Source organism: Lepidochelys olivacea, assembly GCF_965140295.1.
Source record: "Lepidochelys olivacea isolate rLepOli2 genome assembly, chromosome: 12".
NCBI classification, from domain to species: domain Eukaryota; kingdom Metazoa; phylum Chordata; order Testudines; family Cheloniidae; genus Lepidochelys; species Lepidochelys olivacea.
The window spans coordinates 9,227,324-9,247,304 of record NC_140422.1 but is presented as its reverse complement, the minus strand read 5'-3'; the positions used below and the strand labels follow the sequence as shown (position 1 = coordinate 9,247,304).

Sequence of the window (19,981 nt, the reverse complement as noted above, 5' to 3'; positions counted from 1 at the left end):
CTCCCCGCAAAGTTCTAGTGACAGGTGACAGACTCGTGAGGGGGCCCTCCTCAGGGTTCCAGTGACAGCCTCAAGCAAGCGGCTGGGGTGTCCTGTTTTTCTCTTTGGAGCAGCTCCCTGCAGCTCCCAGCCACCATGGGTGGAGGAGGAACCCCACAGCTCCCAGCCACCACAATGGCAGGGGAAAACATGGAGCCACAGCAGCAAAAGTCACAGACAGGTCATGGCTTCCGTGAATTTTTGTTTATTGCCCATGACCTGTTCGGGACTTTTACGAAAAATAACCATGACAAAATCTGAGCTGTAGCCGTAAGTAATCAATTACTAATTAGCAATCAATGTTAATCATTCTCATTTCCTTAGAAACAGAGTTGAAGGAAATAGACTTCATAGTGTATGTAAATTCCCTTTCCTAAAACCGATATCCCTTCTACTGTTGAGAAGAGAAGTTGAGGACACTGCTCCAACCTTTATCTCACACCTCCTGGCACATTACCAAGTGCATTAGCAGCACTGCTGTTTGTCAATAGTGTGGTTACAGTTACAGGATTTCTTCTCTAAACCAATATTTTCCAGTGTCGTGATTACTGCAAAACTGTACTCTGGGCTCAATCATAGTAGTAAAGACAACATTTTTCCATCCATGTTTTGATGGAAAATCATATTCTTAGTTTTAAGTTGCTCAGAAAGACTTTTTTTCTGTAGAGTTCAACTTGAAAAACTTTAAAATAGCTTTAATTTCTTCAAAAAGGAACCGCTAGACTTTAAAAAAAATAGATTGAAAAAATACAAAGTTCACAAACCATTATGGGGGAAATCCATTCCACTCTCACACAGCTCAGTAATCAGACACTGTGCGGGTGGTATGCCAAAGCACTGGAACTGAAATGGTTGTTCTTACACCATCCAGGGCCAGGGTGTTTTATGGTTTTAACTTTTAGTACTCATGTTTCTAAGCTTTTCTCCACAACTAACGGCCAGAAATTATTTAAAAAAAAAAAAAAGTAGAAATTCTCATGTAATCATCTGACTCCAGAAGCCGGGGCTTTAAGAACACCACCAAATATCATGAGAGTCTTGATAAAATCACAGCAGTTGACAACAGTGATGCTGTAGGGATCAACCCTCCACTGACAAACGAATAAATTAGATAACCTCAGAGCCAGGTCTCACTAACTTCTAACATTATTATTTAATAACCTAAGTTGATAGCATATAAATATGTAATGTGGTCTATGAAATTTCAGTTTGAGCAAAGCAAGCCTTTTTGGAATAACTGAGATAACTGTGAGGGAATGCACAACTGTCCCGAGGCTTGGGGTGTAATTCAGACCAGTGAGGGGCTGTGCGACCACTTGCCCTGTATCCCTGGGTGCCTCACAATGCTTTGTTGCTGTTGCTTCCAGTCTGGGATGCTCCCAGCCAGCAGGTCACACCCTGAGTGTCTGTGTGCTAGATAGCCGTGGTTCAGCAGCTCTGACTGCAGCTGCCTGTCTTCAGCCCCACTCTGGCTTCCACCAGCCTTGGTTACAACCAACAAGGAGACTCCAGCACACTCCCAGCCCCAAATTTCCAAAAGCCATGTGCTCGGCAATGTCTAGCCGCCTCCTGTGCAGTTCAGAAAAATAATAAAATTTATATGTTCCTTTAAAGAGACAAAAGGACATCACAGCTTATTAATTTAACTGGGGTAAATACATCCTTCCCTGCAAACGCAGCACTGAGTTGGTTTATAGTTAATAATTTTTTTTATTTTAAGAATAGGACATGCTTTAACTTATGCCAAATAAAAGGAATAAAGTTAGAAAGGGTCTTAAGCAAATGAAAGTCAGAACACACATCTAAAAGTCTAAAATTTAATCTAGTATGGTACAGGTTTTGTTAAAGATGGTTTCTCTCACCAGTCCTTCTTCTTTGCAGCCATGGTTGAATTTCCTTCAGTCAGGACCTTCCACAGAAGTACAAGATGTTGGCTTCCTTGTCTTTCTAGGTGAAGGATCTTTGCCTAAGCAGTTTCTTACCTGTATTCAGTTTCCAGAGGTTTCAGCCCTTCTTTGGTAGAAGGACCCAGTTTTCACAGCTTGCAAGAGCTCTTGTGTCTGCCTGTCTGAAAGATGCCAAAAATGGCTTCTGTCCTTGCCTACATTTTCCAAAGTTCAGTGACTGTGTTTCAAGAGGCAGGATGACCTCACGCTATTCTTCCCTTCCTGTGAACTTCCTATCCCCTTGCTGATTTCTACGACAATGGAGTCCATTGTTTTTGGTCACACCCTGCTTCATCTCATTGCAAACAGGTAGATAGCTGCCTTCTGTCCTGTCTGGGAGGGAACCTGTTTCTCCTTGCTTGGCCACAGACTTTAAAGTATAATATTATTAAGTATCCATATTTCCTCATATAGTATTAAAACATACGTTTCATAATGATCATAATGATATTAATCACCAATTTGTTAGGAGCTTTCAAAAAACCTTCACTCTGTATACTTTTATAATGCAGTGATATTGTATACAATCAGTTGATCCAGTTACTTATTACCTGAGGTTCAGCTCCCCTGGCTTTACAGACTAGTAAACCTTAGCAATATGTTCTTTGAAAAGTAAAACCCCAGACCAAACTTCTCTCTTTTGCTGGTGCATAGACACCATGCTGTCTTCTCCCGCACTTGTTAGCTTGAAAGCTTTGTTTACCCGATATTTAAATATCCCTTCATAGTCTCTGCCTGATGACTGGGCTGGTCAGAGAAGCAAACAAAGGTATGTGTGTCTAGGGCAGACCTGTTTACTAACACCCCCCCCAATATGCCTGATTTAAACACATTTTAGTCATAATCCCTGCATATATCCATAACTCTTAATACACACTGTGTATATACATTGCACAAGAATATTAATGATCAGTGAGTTATTACTTCTCAAATGATAACTCAAAGGGCTTATTTGGTACAAAGATTATTACAATAGTGTGTAGGGTGTGAATACGGGGTCCTTCAGGTCACAACAACTTATTGTTAGGCTGAGCTGCAATCCCTGTAAACTTTACTGCCATGTGCTGGACTTCTAAAAACAAGGCTGCTGTTCGCGTGCCCTTGAACTGTAGCAGCCTGAGTTCTGCCGCTGTTTGCAATACTTAACGTTGGATGTTGAAAATTGGGGAAATTCTGTGAAACTCCTTAGAGTTATCGCCTAGAAAAATCCTAGTACTCCTCCTCTGATGCCGTGCACAGAGAAGACACTTTCAAATGTCACTGTCACTTCCAGTGTCATGTGTGCTTGACCTCAAACTTAAGAACGTCCCATTGTACGTGCGAATCAAACTAAAGCGATTAGGTCCTGCAAACGTTTCAGCTCCAGGCTTCCCAGAGCGTTCCAGGGTTATGAAAACTTCTTGGCTAGGTCGGCTCTAATCTTCGGAGCGATCAAAGCTACCTCACGTACCAATAGCACGTGTTTGCCACTTACTGGAGCAATGGCACGCCACAATATTGTATTAGTTGTACTAGATCATACACAGTATGGTACACTCAAACCTCAGGGCATGAATCTTTGTATTATTGCAGTTGAAGTACAGGACAAAGTACCTCCTGAATTGATTTTATACAGGAAGCGGGGCTATTTGGTAGCAAATAAGGGGCACTCTTTAAACTAAGGGATACCTGGTTACCAGAACCATGAGGGTCAGTTTGCCATGGTTAAATGAACAAAGGTTTAAACTGGAATATGTTATGAATACTGACTGTGTGCTCATGGGACTCAGAGCGGCAGGTGACTGACTGCAGTTCTGATCACTGGAGAGCCCTGTATCACTCCTTGGACTGTTTGTTGATATTGGCCAAGGTCTTTCAAAAGTGACAGTGATTTCTGGGCAACTCAGTTTTTGGGTGTCTGACTTGAAACTCCTTTAAAGGGCTCTAGGTGGCTACTAACAGGAGTGGGTGCTCAGTACTTTCTTTAGGAAGATTTGGACCTTTTAAGGATGTCAAAGTGAGTCATACAAAATCATCAGTTACTAACCACACTGTCTGGGGCTTTGCTAACATTCTCACCATCTCGGGGAAGCAGAAGGGCAATCCTTTTTGCAGCACACGATAGGCTGCACAAGACAAATGTTGCATCGACGAGGGTTTTCCTACAAATGTTCTAAGCAGGGAAGTAATTGCAACTGCAGCAGCCCGGAAGGTGTTAGTGGTAGCCACATGTATTGTTTACCAATGTCTTGGTCCCTTGTCATATGGGATAATGATACAGTAAGCGGTAATAGTGAGATCCAGCAAAAAATGTTAAAGTAATAATTTGCAAAAAGTACATTATTTGTGTCATAGCAACAGTAGCAATGGGAACAGAGGGACAGAGACAGCCTGGTGAACAGCAATTTGGGTCATGGAACGTATTTTGAAAGCAGCATATTTATTCCCAAAATGAGCACATTCCTTGGCCCTTACCTGACCTCCTCCTAAGGGAAACGAAAGAAGGAGGAATAGAATGGGAACACAACTATGTCAGCATGAGAAGGAATGAACTCAAAGCAATTGGAGGAAAAATTTCTACTTCCATCCTCAGGGACCTTCCATTTGCCTTCACTGTCTTTCCAGCATAGCACTGTACCTGACCTGAGCTCTCCATGAAAGTTCCTGAAGTCTAGCTAGGATACTGTGCTAAACAACCACATTTGTCTAAGACTTTGTGCTTTGTTCAATTTTAATTTCATTCATGGATATCCTGGCTGTGATTGACTGGCATCTCCATGAAAGAAGCCATAATTCTTTTTCCTTTATGCTAGTTGTTTACTTTTTCCCAACTTAGGTTGAACAGTAAAGCTGCACCTGGCCACTTCTCTTACAATCTGGCCCTAAATCTATAAAATCCTTCTAACCCCCAGGTCTCTGAGTACATGTAGCGTGGATGATATTGGGAGCTCAGCTTTCCAGTACTTAGGTTGGGAACTACCACAGTAAACTTAACTAATTTAAGAACTTATCTGTCCACCTTAGGGTTTTATCCTGCTGCTCAGACCATAGTATCTAAGCACTTTCTACATACAATCAATAGCAAAGTCCCTAGTGGACTTCATGGAGTCCCTAGTCCTTCTCCTTTTTCAGGGTGAAAACTCGGCTTGGGGCTTTGTTTTGATTTGCGGGGCGGGGGGTGTGTTAGATTTTATTAATTTACTGTTTCAGTTCTGTAAAGGTAAATGTTAGGATTTTTAATACCATCTCCATATGCAATTCTAATGCTATGCAAATTGTACAAGACTAAGGCAAAATCAGCCAAATCCTCATTCGGCTGAAGACAGTGGCAAAAGTCCAGTTGCTTTTGAGTAAGGCTAGGATTTGGCTCACTATCTCTTTGTCTGTGTCATAGTAACAAGGGGAAGGAAATAGCTGTACAGTTTTTAATATACTGTAAAATAAGCTTGCAGTGCACCTTGCTTTGGTGTCAATATTATGGTGTGCTAAGAGGCAACTGATTTCTGGGATCCAATTTAACATAACATCACATCACAGGATTTTGGTTTACGCATTTCATTTCAGAATTATGAAGTAGGAGTAACTACACATTGGATTTCTTGAATCTTGTGACAAAACAGAGAGCAAGCTGCAATCAATGCGCAATGAAGCTGGAACCCTGGCATATTGCAAATGAGCTGTAACTGCTCTAGGGCTCTTTGCATTGCTGCTTTCACTTTGACAAGCTGCATGAAACCGAAGGGAGTGAAGGAAATAAGGTGGGGAGGGGGGAATTAGAGAATACCTATTAACAGTAATTGTATTGCACCAGTGTCAAGGCACCCAGCCAAGGCTGGGCCCCCATTATGCATACGACATGGAGTAAAAACAGTCCCTGCCCTGAAGAGCTTGCAGTCCAAAGAGACAAAACAGACTAGGTGGTGGCAGAAAGATGCATCACAGAGAGTGAATAGAATGGTGATGACTGGCAAACATTGATAGATTTAAAAATAAAAATAAAAATTGTTGTGGGTTTTATATTTTAGCTTTTTATATCCATGTTTATAATGTTTTATGGCGGATGGGGTGAGACGGGGAGGTAGGAAGGGATGACTTAAAGGGAAGGTGAAAGAAAACTCAGGGGAATGGGCGGAAAAGGTAAGGAAAGATGGAAGACAGGCAGAGTGAGGCTAAAGAGAAGAGGCTGAGCACGGGTGCAGGAAGAGGATAAAGCAAGCAGCCAATCAACAAAGGAGAGAGAATGTCCCGCATACAGGCTGTAGATGTGTCGAGAACATGTAACTGATTGATTTCTGTCAGCTCCCACAGTGTGCTAGGCAGCGGTGTATTAACGCCTAGGCTGACAAGGCCTAGGCCTAGGGCGGCAAATTTGCAGGGGCGGCAAATTTATAACAGCCAGAGGCTGCTTCCCCCAGCGCCGGTTCGCCCGCCCCTGCCCCAACTCCACCCCTTCCCCACCCCCATTCCCTGCCCCATTGGTCCCCTTCCCCAAATCCCCGCCCTGGCCCCACCTCCTCTCCTGAGCGTGCCGTTTTCCCCCCTCTTCTCCCTCCTTTGCGAAGCTGTTTTGCACACAAGCACTGGCAGGGAGTGGGGAGAAGCAGGACCCGGCGGCGTGCTCAGGGGAGGAGGCAGGGCGGAGGTGAGCTGTCCAGGGGGGCCGGCAAAATCTTTAATCCGCCACTGGTGGTAGGCACTTTCCAAACATAGAAAGCACCATGATTTCTACCCTAAGGAACTCTGTCAAATGACAGATCTCTAAACAGACAAGGTGGGTGAGTTCCAGTAAAAGATATTACCTCACCCACCTTGTCTCTCTAATATCCTGGGACCAACATGGCTACAACAACACTGTATACAGATCTCTAAACAGTTGGTGAAGGGAAGGGAAACAACAAATATTTAGGTGTGTTAACAAATATAAGTAAACAGAACATGGAAAATTATACCAAGTTACTCTCAAGCATGACATCCGTTATCAAGCTCCTGTCTCTCTCTATAAGCATGAGTAATTAAAATATTAAATTGCAAGGATTTCAGGATGATACAGCAGCTCATCTTGCTTATTCCATGTTAAGCCTGCTGTAATGTACCACATCCTATGGAGAGAGGCATTTTCCCTTAGCGATTTCAGTGTAAGGAATGCAGGTGAGCTGTAGCTCACGAAAGCTTATGCTCAAATAAATTTGTTAGTCTCTAAGGTGCCACAAGTCCTCCTTTTCTTTTTGCAAATACAGACTAACACGGCTGCTACTCTGAAATCTGATCCTGATTGTAGAATGAGTGCTCCTCTCTCCGGCTCCTTGGATGGGACTTTCAGGCAGAACCTTTCACTCCGCTGCAGCCCTGTTATGAATTGCTGGTCCAATTATTCATTCCACTGAATAACTGAGTCGTGGTTTTTATATAGCTCTGGATAGCTGAGCATTCTTATCACATTTAAAGTAGCAGCAAGTGTTGCTGTCTGAGACCAGGGTGCGACAACGTTTTAGGAAATATCTAAAATATTATCATTAAACTTTAACTTAAAAGAAGGTGGACGTACGGATAGACAACTTCTCTTTACCTTGTCTTGCATGTATTTTTCAAAGGCAGACTTTGGCCAAGAAAGACCACCTTTTCCCTTCAGATTTGCATGTTCAGCTGCAATTAATTTCAATGGGATTTAAACATGACCATCTGATGCGCAATCTGGCTCTAGAATTGAAAAAGGTGAGACAGTATGGTCTAGGGGGTAGGTTGCTGGATTGGGAGTCAGGGGACTGGAATGGCCCAGCCTGGCCTGGCAAGTGATCTTAAGCAAGTCATTTCCCTTCCCTATGGATGTCTTGTCTTTTGAGACTGTGAATGCTCCAAGGCAGGGACTGTCTTTTCCTATGCATTTGTTCAGTGGCAAGTATGTTGGGTCCAAGTTTTCAGTTGGTGTCTCTAAGCACTTCTGAAACGCAGATAACATTAATAATCATTAATAATAAGCTAGTTCTGGGTAAATTGTAGGTAGTGTGATATGTTTTTTTATTTCATAAAATAGTTTGACTGGAAAACCAGAGCGTTTCTGAACTGTGCTCCCAACAGCTGTAACCCACCATTTCTGGAACTGGTCAACAATGAATTATCCTATGAACAATGACACGTGTGCTCCATGACAGGTAGCAGGAGACTGGAGAAACATTCTGCTCTTGTGTGTCTCACCAGTACCTGATTTATTTTTTTAGAACACATAAAGAGAAAGTCAAACATCTAGCAAAGTAATTTAAAATGTAATTTTGGTCTCGTAGCTAAGTGACGTGATTGGAACTTCTCCAGCTAATAATGAGGTCTCTAAGCCTTATTCCCACGAGTAGCTCACTGACTTCAGACATGTGAGGACTCATGTGTAATGGTGCAGGACGAGGACCTTTGAAGGAAAACTGGGGGAAAGTTTTGTTTGGGTGGAATGCCAGAGTCCTGTGAGGTTGAGAGACCTGGAATTCTGAAAAAAAACTTGAGGCAATTCACCCATTGTAGCTTTCCTTTGAGCATATAATTTGTAGGATTTAGATTTAAAAAAAAATCATTGAAGAATCCAAACCTGGACGTAAAAAGTAAAGAGACTTGGGCCCTTTTGATATTTAATTACCATCTGTCTAGAGAAAGAACTGCCCTTCCAACTATATGGACCCCAAGAACTTTGAACTACAAGGTTCTGAGCAAACAACTTCTGCAGCACCGTTCTCTATAATCCTTAAAAGGACAATCATTCGGTTGGAGGAAACTAGCATTAGGTTGTTTCAGAAAAAAGTTCTGCCTATCCCACTTTCCCACCTGGTTTGTAGAAAGCCACATCTTGTAGCAATGGTGGCTGTGCAAACAAACATTTACGGTAACTATTGCTTGTATTACAGTATGACCTAGAGGCCTCCACCAACATAAGTGCCCCATTGTGCTAGGCAGCATAGACATATATACTAAGCAGCAGTCCCTGCTCCAAAGAACTTACAGTCCAAATAGGCCAGACAGATAAATGGTGGAAGAAAAGAAGTACCATTTCCATTTTTCATGTTGGGGGAATGGAGTCACAGAGCGGAAGTCACTTGCCAGAGGTGACCCAGGAAGTCAGTGGCAGGGCTAGAAACTGAATACAGTTAATTTGAGTCCCAGTCCAATGCCTTCACTGCTAGGACATCATTACACTGTGATGTTATATATAAATCAATTATGGGTGTCCAGAAAGATAAGTAAAATAAAGCTGTTACTTTAAAAAACTCACTGTAATCTTAGTGTGAGGTCTGCTGGTTGGACATGAGTGTCACATTGGGTCACATCGGGTCTTTAAAGTAGAATCAGAGGTGTGCAGGGGTAGGAGGATGAAAGCCATGGCTCTAACTTCTCTCTGTCCCTACTTGGGATGATTTGTGCCTCCTTGCAGGGAGCAAGATGTGTTCATAGAGGGAACAATTTAAGCATTCTTATGGAGGGGAGGCGCAGAAGTTAGGGATAGCTTGTTCCCCACCCACTAGGTTCAGAGGCAATCTGGCTCGGCGCATTATGGCTGCTGCTATTTTGACTAAAAGGATCGTCAGAAACAATAACGTTTTCCAGCTGCACCTGATGGTTTTAGGTCTTTGCCTCTAAAAGTATTGGATGGGCTTGAAAATTAATTTTTTCTATTCTCAGGTGAAATGGCACAAGAGGCTTCCCAGCAAATAAAACAAAAGCTGTGTGCTAGAGATGCAAATAAAAAGAGAGAGGCAGTTTCTGAAGACCTTCCTTTTCCTAATGGGGAAGCCTGCCTTGAGGCAGCGGTAGGCTGCTGCAAGGCTTTCATCTGCCAAAGAAGAAAAGGTTATTAACTTCAGCTGAAGCTGATCAGGTGTTGATTGACATTTGAACAGCCCATCCAGAAAGCAATTTGCATGAGAAATGTGCTTTGAAGAAGAGTCTTTGATGTATTTGTATCTTGTGAATTCACATTATTTTTCGCTTACCCTTCCCATTTTCATACATGATGGCTCCTTTCCATTGATTATTTGAAAAACAGAAATGGGGAATTTCATGCTCCACTCTTCCATCTTATTCCTTCCCTCTGAACCAACTTTTTCTGTTCTCCTTAGTAATAGAAGAAAGGCCAATAAAAGTGCAGTGATAAAAGTGAACAAAAGGACAGCAACCTTTGACAGCCCTAGCACTGTGTAGGAGATCAGAGGAGATGGCTATAAATCAGAAGAGAGAAGGAATGCAAATGCAGTAGTGCCCGAAAATATGAGGAAAAGAGATGTTAAATGATCACACAATGAGTTAGTGGTGTAGACCGGAATATACAGTCCCCTGTGCCAAACCCTAGAAAATCTTCACATCATTGGCAATAATGCAGCAAATCTCCAATCCAGATGTGGTTTAGTATTCAGTTTGCAGAAAAACTGCATACAAGTGATACATGATACAAAGTGTGTTCAGTACCCACATCAGGCACCGTGTCTAAGCACTATTTGTGAAAATAAATAAAGCTGCTAGACGATTCTTCGGGACATGCTTTTGAAGCACCCAGTAGGAATACCCTAGTAATCCTTTTGTCAGAATCACTTCAGAGGAGGAAAATAATATGTGTGGAGATATATGCTGGGCTTTGCCTCTGGCAAAACATCAGCATTAATCAATATTTAGCACCTGAATTCAGAGGAAGAGAGAACCCTGATCTGTACTAGCTCTTCAGTTGTTGTTCAGATTTCTCGATTAAAAGTTGTTAGGTTAGAATAATGAAGAAGAAATGGACTAGGAGGCTGGGATATATATAATATATACAAAATCAAGTATTTGTATTCTGAATGGAAAACTAGTGAAGTTAAATACCTGTGACTCTTTTAATTTAAGGTATTGTACAGCTCCCACAATGTTTAATGTATTTATGGTCACAACACCCTGTCAGGTAGGGCAATGCTGTTATCCCTGTGTTACAGATGGGGAAATGAGACAATAAGTGAGTTGCCCAAGGTCACACAGCCAGCGTTTGGCAGAGCACGATGTTGAACCTAGTTCTCCTAAGTCCCAAGATAACACCCTAACCACTAGACCATTCTTTCTTTCTCTATTGAAGACGTGATGTTGTACTTACCAAAGCAAGCAGCAGCTGGAGGCAACTCCCTGCCATTTTCCACCAACAGTTATTCTCAGCCAAGCCCTTAGAACATTTGTTATAAGCCTTTTTTCTCTTCTCCTTGCCTCATTACCAACCTTTCCAGAGACAGCATGAACACTAGTCCTCAGTACTCGTCAATGAGCCTATTCTTGGGCAATGGAGGACTGAAATTTGGCTCCAGGTGTCAAACTTCCAGATTGGCAGTGATGCACACATATATGTTCTAGACGTAGGCATGCAAATCTTCTGCTATTGTGCACTCATATAGACATGCATATGCAGAAACCATGACTTGTGCACGTGCATCGGTTGCATCTGTATACCTACATTGGCTAGGTGCACTTTTGCATGCACCCATTTGAAAGCTTGACTCTGTATTGTCGGTTGAAGAGCTGGAATAACCAAGAGGGACATGTTAAATTTTCTAGTGACTTCGTTCTCAGAGCTCGACTATGGATCAGGAGATCCTGCCCCACATTTGTGATGTGGAACTAGGTATGCTCTGAGAGAGATTCATGGCAAATGCCTTGGACGCTAACTTCACTGGATGGGGGAAGTCACAATTACACAAGCTATACAAGCAAGCTTGACTCTTAAAAGGTTTGAAAGATCACTTTCTTTATTGTGGTTTGCACTTTGCCTAGATAAACGGGAAGTGTTCCCTGCAGAGAAAAATCAACTAGGTGAAAGCTACACTAAGGAGAAGAGCTGTGTAATACTCCAGTCATTAATAATGTCTTCTTACAAAGTTCTACACGAACATTATTATATTTTTTCTCATTCAGTCTGTGTTATGACTTCAATAAATGCTTTAATTAAATATGTTATTAATGGGAGTATGGTTAAAATTATAAGCAGATTCTCAGACAGGCCAAGAGCTAGTCTGATACACTTTAAAGTTTTTTTTCCCCCTAAAAATGAGAACGGAACTTTCTGTGGGATTTTTTTGACCCTTTCGGGTGATGAGGTTGACTGGAGGAATTGTTCTTCATTATGCTCAATTTTTAAAATCCTGATTCTGCAACTATGTTCTTGTTAGATCTCAGTAGCTTAGCAAGGTTAGGCCTGATCTGTGCTCGGATGGGAAACCTCAAGGGAAAAGCCTGTAGTGCTGAAAGAAATGAGTGGATGGTTCAGTGGTAGGAACCATCTCTCCAAATCATCACTGCTCCAGCATGGTGCTAGGAGGTGCTGCACTGTTGGAGGTGCCATCTCTCCTGTGAGATTTAAAACCCAGATCCTGAACACTCCCTTTTCACAGGCTCTGGGGTATCAACGTTGGCTTAATAAAACACTAAGGTAATTACATTCTACCTAAATAACTTGTAGCTGCTGTTTGTTGATATACTGTACTCTTCACTGTTCCTGCTAGGTGTTAATATTCCACCCTAGAAGTGGTTACATTTCAGTGATTATTCAGGATATGCCTTGTCATACACGTTGAGACCCTTCAGAATGAAACTATTTTTACAATATTAAGGTTGAATATGACAATGCAAAAGTGTTGGGGTATACAAAAATTAAAGGCCTGTTAGTAACACCTTGCTTAAATTGTGAATACTATGCATGCTTAAGTATATATTTAAAAGCTTAACTAGTAGTTAAAAAATACTATTTACGTGCAGTGTGGGTGGTGTGAAATTAACTATTGCACGTACATATTAGAGAATCAGTTGATTTCACAAGCTGTATGGTGATGCTATTAATCTGTGTTTGAAAGATTTTTTTAAGAAATCTACATAAGACCAGGGGTGCCCCAACCTATTCAGATAAAATAACTAACCTGAGCTTAACTGATCTTTTAAGGAATGGAAAAGCTTCTGCTAACTTTTCATTTTCACAGCCCTCTCTGTAGGGACTCATAGGGGAAATGAATATGGTGAGAGGACCTTTCTGGCCTAGTCAAAGATAATAAGAATAAACATATCAAGAGAGCCCACTCTTGCTAGATTTTCCAGTCTGTCTGTTGCTCTAAAATATTTGGGTGAGCCTCTGAATTTTTAGGTGCTTATCTGAACCTAGAACCTTTTGAAGTTGGTCCATCAGTATTTCCTATCATCGGGTGTCTTGTTTCCAGGGGGATCTGTTCAGTGTTTGTTGATATGCGTATGTACATCAAAAGATCAGAAACACATGGTTAGACCACTTCTGACATAGCTTATGCTATTAGGAGTCAGTAAATACATTTGTTAGTCTCTTAAGTGCCACAAGGACTCCTTGTTGTTTTTTTCTAGTAAAAATAATTGGCTCTGTTCCTGAAGCTAGTAGGTTTCCTTTTTGATAAAAGATGATGTGATCTTTGGGGGGTTAAGGACTGTGTCCACCACTCAGTTTGGAAAGCACGTCACACCGATTGGGTGTTACTACAAACTAATTATAATTGAGGTGCTAATTCACTGTTAATCTCTTACATAATACTTAATTCTGGCATTTATTGAAAAGCGTTCTGCAGTCAGTGCATGAATACCATTTGGACCAAGACTAAAGGAGGCAGATGGAGGGTTTTCCCAAGAGACAAATATTTCCCCTTGTATTGGATTTGATACTGAGAGTTATGTAGAAAAAATGGCATGGTACTGCATGCCAGGGACACCCATTGGCTTAGATCCAGGATGAAACTCAGGGTGTAATTTTCAAAAGCATCTAAATTCCATTTTCAGAAGTGACTTAGGAGCTTAAATCCCACAGTGACTTAGGCTCCTAAGTCACTTACATGCTTTTGAAACCGTCCCCCACAAATATTACAGTTGTCCTTTCAGCAAGCCAGAGCTCCAGAGATGAAAAGGCTATTTAATTAACTCACTGCATCATCTAGCTTGCTCTGTTGAGCTTTCAGTACACAAGGGCCACGCTTGCTACATCCCTTTTGAATTATTTCTGCACTGAAAAAGCTTCTCCTATTTTCTGTCTGAGTTTTTTCTCCAAGTGAATTGTTAAGACTCCAGTTAAGCAATTACTTGCTCCATAAATACCTTGGACTATTCTCTCTAAAGTAGGCTAGACCATGCAAACAAAGCCTCACGTCTGCATGTTTAGCATTTCAATTGCAATTTTTTAATGAGAAAATAAAATGAGTTCATGGAAATTAACTCCCCGTAGCTCTGGAAATTTTATAGGATTCAGTGAACTAGTCTCACAGTTCAGGAGAGATGATAAATTTCAGAAGGAATTAAGATAAAGTGACAACTTTTTAGCAGAAGAACCATTTTTAATCCCAGTAATAAACAGATGCTCAAAAGGTTTTCATAAATCTGTTCAGCAAGAAAATAGAAATTAATCTCTCTCAACACACTTGCTGCCCAGAACGTTTATCGGGACCAAAACCTGTGCTAAAAATATTACAGGATTCGAGAGAAGATGGAAACAGGCTAGTTGCTCACTTGGCTGATAACAAATGAAATCTCCTTGAAGAGATTATCTGAAATGTGACTTCTCGGGACATACACAGCAAGATGCCTTGGCGGAGATTCAGCTTACCCAAAAAAATAGGCTCCTATGCCCTTCGTGACTCTAGACTAAGGCGATGTCAGTATCTTCACCGCAAGCACATTTGGATGAGGTTCATCATTTTTATAATTCACCCATAAAGATCTATCTGTATTTGAGCACCAGGGCTGAGTCTAGAGACCATTCTTCTTTATAAAATAAAACAACACTTTTAAAACCCAACAAACAATATTGTTATGTAGGATCATATGCTTAAAACGGTTAAAATAAGACAGCATTATTTGTGTGAATTGACATCCCTTTGTTTATGAACATATAGAAAGGAGAAGCAGCCTGTTCCTACTATTCAGAGAGTATATTCAAATGTACCATGGAAAGTAGCGCCAAGAGCAGAGAAAGTTCTGATTCTTCAGTGGTTACCTTGTTCATGTATGTTGACTGAATAAGAGATTTGTGTCTCTCACTGGTTATTGAATAGAAGGAATCCAAGACAGGAAGCAAAAAACTGCCAATGGGAGAGAACATCAGAAAAAGATGGCAAGTGGGGGACGTACATGACATGTGGAGAGGAAAAGAGAGTTAAAGTAAAATCCAGGAATGACATTGACTCCAATGTATGTTAAGCGTTAGTACAGCTCAGTCCTTCTGTATGTATCTACAAAGCAAAACACAGAGCAAGTATATATGGTGGAAAAATCCAATCTGGAAAACTGAGCCTGTGGAGGAGAACTGGTATATCTTTGGTCTGTAGCGAGAGGCACAGGGGCCGTATGTCTGTGTCTTGGCCCCAATTCAGTACAGCATTTAAGCACATGTGTAAGTACATGTGTAGTCAGCAAAGCACTTGAGCACATACAAAAATCTCATTGAAGTCAATGGAATTTAAACATGTGCTTTAGTACCTGACTGAACAGGGCTGGACTGCTGAACTGGGGCTCCTGAGAGAATTGTGTGGACACCTGAGTGGCAGTCAGGTATCTGTAAGGACTAGTGTCCTGGTACAGTATGGGGGCGGATCCAATTCCAGCTGCTGGATCCAAAACCAGAGGGTGAGGGGCCTATGGGAAGACCAAGCTGAGAACTAGAGTGAAAAGAAAGGATGACAGCCTTCTTTCTCCATTTGCCCTGCAAATATGGAAAAGTTCATCTGGAAAGATTAAGGGCCATATTTTCAATAGCTTCCCTTTTGCAGGTGCAACTTGTCCCTCTAACATTTTGCATTCACAATCAAATTGCAGAATTGGAGTATTGTTTGCCTCTATAAGCACAAATCAGGAAGTTAGTGGTGAAAACTTGCACCCTTAATTTCTGTGTTTAGCTGTTGGGGAAATGTAGGAGCAGATTGCACTGATTCTTTTCAAAGTTAGCCCCTAAATATCACCAGCACAAAAAGAGTTACACACACACACAAATATGTTCCTAGCTGTAACACATCAAGCTAGAACGGAAGTGAACTCCAGTAAAAAGATGGCAAGGTGCCAAAGCTATAGTCATTTGAATTCCTACTGGTAGCCCTGTGACGTGGTGGTAGGGTGGGGGGAAATTGCGCAAATTAACCCTTATACAAAAAAGAGGTGCTTGTGGAAATAATTATCGTTAACAAATAAACTTCTTTAATATGTTTCAATACGAGGCTGTCTAGTTAAATCTTTAACTTCTGTACTTAAACAATTAGGCCAAACCATGTGTACTTAGAGCTGACCTAATAATGCCGTCTGAGTACAGAATGTGAACTGACCCACAACTTGCAGTGCAGCTGATTTTAGAGTCCAGTGTTTTGTTATAATGTGTGGCTGATTTACTCATTGGGGTTCTGATCCTGTTCCCACTGAAGACAAGGGCAAAACTCCCATTGATTTCAAGGGAAACAGGATCTTCCTGGATTTCTTGGTATCTAATAAAAATAGATTTGTGCAGTATGAGCAGAGTCCTTTGTCTTATGTTATTATCGATGGCTATAATCAGTTTGGTCTTTACTGTTAAAAGGTCAGCTAGTTTATTAAGACTTTAACATCATTTTCAATAAGATCTGACGCAGTTGATGACCCTGACATGATATAGGACAAAATCAATATACCCTTTTATAATTTCAAGTTAAAAACAAGGACTTCAAAAGGCAGTAACTTTAGATTCAACTTACTGTAACAGGTGCAGAGGTCTGTATTTTGTTTTCCACTCCCCTAAGTTAAAACAACAAAATGCAATTTTTTATAGAAAGTAGAGCTGATTGAAAAATAGGAACCTATTTTTGTGACAACTAAAATTTTAAAGTGTTCAAAATAAACCTGCTGTTTTTCAAAAAAAAAAAAAAAAATCCAAAACTTTTATCCCACTTTTATTGTGTTTAAACCGAGTTTCTCGTAAACAAAAAATTTCAGTAACTATTTACAAAATGTTTTTGGTTAAGTGTTTGCCTTTTTTATTTTTCCCCATAAATTATCTGTTGGCAACACCATCAACTTGTTGTAAAAAATTGCCAGTTTGAAAGGTATTTTTGATAAAAAGCTGTTTGAACAATTTTCACCCATTCTAGTCCTAAGTTGTTGGCTGATGTCTAAGTACAATATTAAAGTTTGATTGTGCTGTTCTTCGGGAAGGTTCTTGGTTCGTTGACTGAGCTCAGGGGAACTCCTTGAGGAAGTTTGTTCTAATGTTAAACAGTCTCCCAAGGAAAGTGGTGGGTGTTCTGTAGACTATTCAACTCTGTGGAGAATTCTCCACATACACAGCTAGAAAACAGGGATGGGTGGCCAGAATCAAGATTCACTTTCTCTTCTTCCCACACCCCCTTCCAAGTTTTTACAACTTCATTCCCCCCCACTCTCCCAAATCATTACCAAAGTGGGAAACATGTTTGGGACCTTTCCTGTTCTCTCTGTGCTCCTGTAAAGAGGGCTGTCACAGTAGCTGTCACAGCCGCGCTAAACACCTGGAGAAAAGAACAACAGTGAAAGGTCAGGTTTCAGAGTAGCAGCCGTGTTAGTCCGTATTCGCAAAAAAAAAAAAGGAGTACTTGTGGCACCTTAGAGACTAATCAATTTACTTGAGCATAAGCTTTCGTGAGCTACAGCTCACTTCAGGAAAGCTTCAGAGCAGGGAGAAGGGAGGGCCTCAGCAAGCGGGTATGAGAAGGTGTTGGGGAAAGAGACGGGAAAACGTCAGTGATCCAAAGGAGAGTATGAGAAGAGAAACCTACCAGCAGCCAGGAGACCTGAACCCCCTTTTGTCTCTCAGAATCTGTGAAGGAAAAACAGAATTTCAAGAGAATGGGAGAGACGTGGGAAGTGCCGGATGCGTGTTATTGCATGGCAGAGATGGATGCCACTCTTTGTTCCATTGCGGAGCTGATGTTGAAACTATCATGCCATATCTGCCAATGGCTGCTTCTATCTGAAGCCTTCCCAGGGCTCAGGATACCATCTGTACTTTCAGAGAGTTAGTAGGTGGTGGCAGTAAGACAGAGAGAGACCTCTAGTAATGAAATAAGTGTTTAAAAACCTCTTTCTCCATATTCTACTTACACTGACAGGTCAGGCAGCTCAAGAATGAGTTCAGTTAAGCAAATAGCTTTCCAGGATATAAATGGATTGATAAAGAATAATTCTATTAAAATGTTTGAAATTCCTTTCAAGTCTCAAATGGGGATTGCAATAGTAGAGGGATTTGAATGACAAATAAATTAGTTGCAAACTTTTATTCCTGATCTTGTGCGCTTCATGTGTGCACGTACTGTTTACATACATGTAGTATGTACATGCATAGGGGACTGCATTGTGTGCAGTAAGCTCAAGGATTGTAGTTATACCTGGCTTCTACACAGGGGGACAAGGGGTAGGAGGCTCTTTGCTCCCTCAGGCATTCAGAACACACATAGTCTAGACCATCATTCTTATGAAAAGAACGTTTTACAAAATGTAAGACTAGAAATGTGTCCATTGGTTTTTATTTTTATTTTTTAAAATCCATTAAAAGCTGTTATTGCTAAACAAGTAGGAACATAGGAATTGCCAGACAAGACTGGAGGAATGATCCAGTAGTCTAATATCCCATCTGAGAATGGCCAGCACTAAATACATTAGAGAAAGGTGCAAGAATTCCTGTAATGGGCACTTGAGGAGTAACGTGACCAGAACGGGAAGCTGCTTATATAGTCACACTCTGGCAAATCTCATAAAAGTTCAAATTGAGAAGAAAGTCCCAGAGATAGTAATGGGTGCCTTATAAATGCTTATAATTATTAATAATATCCCAGCTCCTTCCAGACTTGGCAGCCGAGGGACCTCTAACCACTGAGCCTGTATTATGTGTATCCAGATTGTATTATGTCTGGCTCCGCTGTAAGAACTTATTAAAGGCTTGAAACCATGAAAGACTGTTAATAGCTAGCTGGAGGGTGGTTTATCAGAAGTGTAGGTATTAAGCAGAGATGGGATTGAGCTATAAAGTTGAGATCTGGATCAGAACTTTCCCAAAGTTTGTGAGCATTTGTTCCATCTCTAATGATAAACCTAGGAAAATTCTACATAAGTCCTTTATTTTTCCTTTACATTAAACACTCGTTTTTCTGCTTTCTCCCTTTACTTGCATATTCCGTCTGACAGCAATGTGGATACAAAGGAGTTGTGTGGTAAGTACCCTTTCGCTACCTCGATAAAAGCAAATTTTAATGTAGACTTTTCTTAACTTTATTTTTAACAAGGCTCACACATACTTCACTCCAATACAGAATGGAGCCAAGATTTTAAAAAGCGGGATTAAAGTTAGGCGCATGAATAAGTAATGGGATTCAAATAGGCTCAGGAATTGCACTTTCTGTTGACTTCAGTAGGAAAAATTGGGTGCTTGGCAATCAGGTTGATTAGGGGGATGAACTTCAGGTTTTTAAAATCTTGGTGTAAGTGAATTAAAGAGTGGGGCATGAAATGGGGTGGAATATAGTCAATCATGCCCCCTTTTAAATCACTCTCTACCTTTCATACAGCAATATTCACTTCAATCTTGGATCCCTTCCAGTGAAAGTAATTACTCGCCCTACCCCTTGTGCTTTAGCATAGTTTATGGTTAACGTCACTACGCAAAGTTTCCCATTACCGCAGAGGCTCTTGATAAACTGGTTCCTCAGGTATCAAAGGAGCCTCAAATAATGGAGGGGCTGGGGCCATTCTAAACTGACTAATCAACTGGATGGACCTTGCACTCCAAAGGGAGACTTTAGGTAGCCAAATACATTGGTTCAGGGCTGAATCGGGGCTCTGCACAGGGATTGGTTGCTGCCACCCTTCTTTGATCATAGCATAATAAAATGTCCCCCCACTCTCCTCACTAGAGCCTCATGTTAGTTGATCAGGATTCCACAATCTCTATCAGCCTATGCATTGGAGATGTCATTAATAAACTGGAATCAGGGGTTGTGTAGAATGTGTCTTGCCGTTCCTGAGCTGTGAATTCTTAGAAC

The 19,981-nt window shown here is 41.1% G+C and overlaps 1 protein-coding gene across 4 annotated transcripts in view; it reads left to right on the top strand.

Moving 5' to 3' along the window:
- The window catches only part of NECAB2 (N-terminal EF-hand calcium binding protein 2), a 368,846-nt gene that overhangs the window by 187,249 nt on the left and 161,616 nt on the right, over nt 1-19,981 (top strand). For all 4 annotated transcript variants that reach the window (XM_084644586.1, XM_084644587.1, XM_084644588.1 and 1 more), the window contains one exon: nt 19,128-19,153. In XM_084644586.1, coding sequence (XP_084500712.1) covers nt 19,128-19,153 — 26 coding nt within the window. The remainder of the gene's footprint in view (nt 1-19,127; nt 19,154-19,981) is intronic.